This window comes from Lepeophtheirus salmonis, chromosome 6 (assembly GCF_016086655.4).
Source record: "Lepeophtheirus salmonis chromosome 6, UVic_Lsal_1.4, whole genome shotgun sequence".
Classification (NCBI taxonomy): domain Eukaryota; kingdom Metazoa; phylum Arthropoda; class Copepoda; order Siphonostomatoida; family Caligidae; genus Lepeophtheirus; species Lepeophtheirus salmonis.
Genome location: NC_052136.2, coordinates 1,757,031 through 1,761,188, shown reverse-complemented (window position 1 = coordinate 1,761,188; position 4,158 = coordinate 1,757,031). Strand labels below are relative to the sequence as shown.

At 33.2% G+C, this 4,158-nt stretch overlaps 2 protein-coding genes across 2 annotated transcripts; one reads left to right on the top strand and one right to left on the bottom strand.

Annotated features, from left to right (window-relative positions):
* The first annotated feature begins 388 nt into the window (after nt 1-388).
* On the top strand, nt 389-1,746 carry LOC121119303 (uncharacterized). The gene is made up of 4 exons (XM_040713934.2): nt 389-490; nt 565-915; nt 974-1,461; nt 1,522-1,746. The coding sequence occupies exons 1-4, from the start codon at nt 464-466 to the stop codon at nt 1,664-1,666; spliced, it is 1,011 nt and encodes a 336-aa protein (XP_040569868.1). The 5' UTR covers nt 389-463; the 3' UTR covers nt 1,667-1,746.
* LOC121119304 (uncharacterized) lies at nt 564-3,858 on the bottom strand. Its single transcript, XM_040713935.2, has 2 exons — nt 3,588-3,858; nt 564-2,559 (listed from the first exon to the last, which is right to left on the bottom strand). Exons 1-2 carry the CDS (start codon nt 3,755-3,757, stop codon nt 2,352-2,354), a joined length of 378 nt encoding a protein of 125 aa, XP_040569869.1. The 5' UTR covers nt 3,758-3,858; the 3' UTR covers nt 564-2,351.
* Nucleotides 3,859-4,158: the final 300 nt, after the last annotated feature.

Sequence of the window (4,158 nt, the reverse complement as noted above, 5' to 3'; positions counted from 1 at the left end):
ACAAATATTATTGTCACTAAAAAACAAAGTTAATCAAATGTTATTATATAATTTAGATAATATAGGATAAGAAATCCCTTTTATGATAATTATTTAATGTTGGAAATGAAGTTGGCAAAATATCCAACATAATTACATCTCCTAAAAATAATAACTAATGAAATAATAACAAATGTTAATAAAGAAAAAACTCATAATATAATATTGAAGTAGAACAACAGAATTTTGGGTTGCATCGAAAAGAAAACATTTCAAAATGAATGAACACAGGATGAAGGATTTAAGAAGTTAACGGGAATGAAAAAGTAATTAAGAGCAGGCATACAAGCAAATATGCATTTTATTGTTGATGTGTTTTTAAAAGTATAAAAGCCTAGCAAGAAATCATGGATATCGTCAGTGGTGATTTGGATTTGCACTCAAACAACAATAATAATACTATTCCATTGTCAATACGCAAATCATGAACATTAAACCAATAATTATTTTGGTAGGCCAATGTTTCTAGATTGCATTCATCCCTCAAATACAAAAAAAAATTATTTTAATATACTCTTATTCAAGGTTATCACTACTCAGCTCTATGCTCAAACTGAGGCCCAAAGAAATTTCGGTCAGGGTGATCTTATCAACCTTTTACGACAAGGGGGTGGCTCATCTGGAAATGTAGAGGGCCTCACTAATAATGTCTTTTTGGATGACAATAATCTTCCTGGAGAAATTAACAAGGATGGTCAAAGATGTGTTCCCAAAGTGATTCAAGTTGAGGAGACCGTCTATGAGCGAGGAATGGAATGCCATCATAGCTTCAAGAAAAAGTGTCATTTGACATATATCACGGATTATGCCTCAGCTGCTGAAAAGAAGTGTGAAACCAACTTCAAAAAGAACTGCCACATTACCTTCAAGCCTGTTGTAAGTATTATATAAAGAATGGCAGAATATTAGATCCAATTGTCTATTTACTCTCTAGCCCCACACTGAACAAGTAAAGAAATGTCACACTCCATACGTCAAAGAATGTGGAGACGGAATTGAAGGACCTGAAGTCTGCTCCACTCAGTACGAAAACCACTGTGAAACCAAGTACAAGACCTATGAGCTCGAACAAGACGAACCTGAATGTAAAATGGTAGAGGAACTCAGATGCCAAAACGTGACTGTGGAGCTTTTCCACATTGATCAAGGAGAGACTGATAAACCCTTTGCCGTCAAAGAGAAATGCGAAAAGTGGCCTGTTCAAAAATGTGAACTGGTCAAGAAAAACATCAAAAAGGTTCACCCTGATGTCGAATGCAAAAAAGTCCCCAGACAAGTCTGTGCTCCCAGCAACTGCAATACTAAACCAGGAGAGGAAATCTGTCATGAAGAATCCATAACTCAAATCCAAAACGTCCCAGAAGAAGAGTGTGATCTTGAGCCGGAAGAGAACTGCCGCATGGAATCCTCCCTTGTCCCAAGGTTAATACATTATTAAAACAAGTTAACATAAAGCATACTAATTCTATTTATTTTCTCCAGATTGGTGCCTAAACAGAATTGTGTCAAGGTTCCAAAAGAAGTATGTGTCAACACAAAGAAAAACCCCAAAAAGGTCACCAAACCCATTGTCAAGCAATGGTGTTATAATGCAAATGATTTGACAAAGAAAGTTGAAGATCTATAATAAGTTATGAATTAACATTTTCACCCCTATTTATTAAGCGAAATAAATTATAATTAATGAATAATTCATTATAATTAGTATTTGGATGATTAGTTTATTTTTTATTTGTACATAATTTGAAGTCTTCCATTTAGTAAACGTGTTGTTTCAAACATTTCTCGCTAGGTCAAAGGGATGAAATGCCAAAAATATACAAGTTTAAAATATTATTTTCTTTAAATATATTACTTGACATTCATATTTGTACCTTTTGTATACGTTTTTTTTACAATTGTAAACTGACCACAATGACTCAACACCGTCTTCCTGAATAGTGTTTTCCGTAATATGATGTCAATAACTGACTATGCAGAGCAATATTATTTTTGCAAAATTATCAATTGTGGCACTTAAAATAACAAACTTTTAGTAGGTGTCCGGTTAACTTCAAAAATCGATTATAAATACACAATTTGACTGTGATATACAACGTTAGATATGAAGTTCTCCTCCTTGTAGATCAAAATGGAATATTATACATTTTTAAAAACTTCATTATAATATGATAGGTACATAAACACAAATTGGGAACAAGTGGTGTATTTTTGGGGATAAATGAACTAGGGGTATTTATCACAGTCTTATAAAAAAAAGAGTACCTAATTTTTGTGCGATTTTTTTTTTTTTTTTTTTTGTACATAATTAATTAGTTTCCAAAAGCGACTTCTTCTCGTCGTGAGGTCTTACGGATCCATGGGGGATCAACACCAACGGAAGGTTTTCTCTCAGGCTTTTGTACAAGATCCTTGCCTCCCTTGGACTCCAAAAAGGCTTCGATATCATCTTGACCGTAGCGACGAGCCAGTCTGAGAGGAGTCATGCCTTTATAGTCCAATGCGTTCACATCCGCCCCCCTATATTGTATGTAAATTTAGATGACTATTAGAATCAGTAAAATATCAGTTACACATTGAAATTATGAAAACTGTCAAAATATCTTTCAACACATAAAAAGTAGTTGCACTTAAGCTCACTTTTTGGTAAAATAAGTCATAGGTTCAATATAAAACATTCCTTGACAGAACAAATCAAATCCTGTGAGACTTATATCTATAATATACAACTTTACTTGAACATAAAATTACAGTCAAATTGATACGAAATTTATCTCATTTTCCATTACAGTAATATCTCGCAATACAAGTTTAATTAGTTCCTTGGCCAGGCTCGTTAATACAAAAAGAAAATCATAAGGTATAGCAAAATTTGCTTATAACTATAAGTCCTTTGCAAATCTAGACCAGCTCTAAACTCAATAAAGATCGTATGTCAGCGCAAAAACTCAATTGTAAGATGTAGCTCAATGGACAACGCTATCCGGAGAAACTATTATCTTCAAATCAATTTCCCTATGTTCGATACTCGGTCGTTGCTAGAGAAGGATATATGCTAAACGTTTATGGACTTCAAAGACAATTTCTCTGTCACTTATACTTCATTAGTAAGACTCCATCTGACATATTAAATGAAATAAATAACTATTATTTTGGGACACTCATATCTCAAGGTATTGGAATATTCCATTCGAAAGTGATTCAAGGGTCTCTATTCTCTAGTAGAGTGATTTTCTACTAAGGCTCCTTAAGAGATTACGCAAATAATAAATAAAACGTTTGATTGAGCATGACTTATAAGCCTACTTTTTTCGAATTTCGATTATGTTTAGTAATCCAAAAATTTATCATGTGCTCAAAAAATGACTTATGCCAAAATGCCAGACTTCTGCAATGTCATCTTTGCGTCCCGCATATTGGTCAAAGCCGTAATCGAAATGCAAAAAAGTTGACAAATATACCGCCTTACTCCCCAGGAATAAAAGGGCTGGGAATCACTGTTCAAGTCAAATGAATAAATAAAGCTATAAGAAAATAAAAAATTTCACCTTTCGATAAGGAGCTTTGCAATATCAACTCTTCCACATGTGGTAGCGTCGTGTAACGGAGTAGAGTATCTGGGGAACATTTTTTGATTCGGATCCTCTCCTAAATTTAATCGCATCAAAACCTCTTCATAATTGCCACCCATAGCGGCATCGTTTAAATTTGCAGACATTCTTCCGGGTTGAATAATCTCTCGAATTTGTAAAGTGCTTTTTGACTCGCTTTCTCTAATTAACTGACCAGGAATGAAACATTGAAAAAAAAAACACTGAATATCTAATAAAATATTTTCTATTTACTAGCGCTCTTTACTTGTTAGGAAAGCTCCTTATATATTATCATGGCACACTTTGACTTGAAAAGCAATTGCATATAACATCAAAATGAGAATATTTGTAATTTCCGTATACATATTTTTCCGAATTCTTAGTATATTAGGGGTGTAGAAGCTTAAAAGCATCCCGGTAGTATAAAGGAAATAATTATTAAACTACATATACAAATATTCAAAAAACGTATCTCGTCCTTGATATATTACATATGACAAAATTGCTCGAATTTAAGTTAATATTT

Bases quoted from the DNA above. Each gene is read 5' to 3' on its own strand.
- LOC121119303 (XM_040713934.2), top strand. From the start codon at position 464: ATGAACATTAAACCAATAATTATTTTG. The intron at 916-973 runs GTAAGTATTATA...TTTACTCTCTAG, and splicing joins ACATTACCTTCAAGCCTGTT to CCCCACACTGAACAAGTAAA. The intron at 1,462-1,521 runs GTTAATACATTA...TATTTTCTCCAG, and splicing joins GAATCCTCCCTTGTCCCAAG to ATTGGTGCCTAAACAGAATT.
- LOC121119304 (XM_040713935.2), bottom strand. From the start codon at position 3,757: ATGTCTGCAAATTTAAACGATGCCGCTATGGGTGGCAATTATGAAGAG. The intron at 2,560-3,587 runs GTGAAATTTTTT...CATACAATATAG, and splicing joins GCAAAGCTCCTTATCGAAAG to GGGGGCGGATGTGAACGCAT.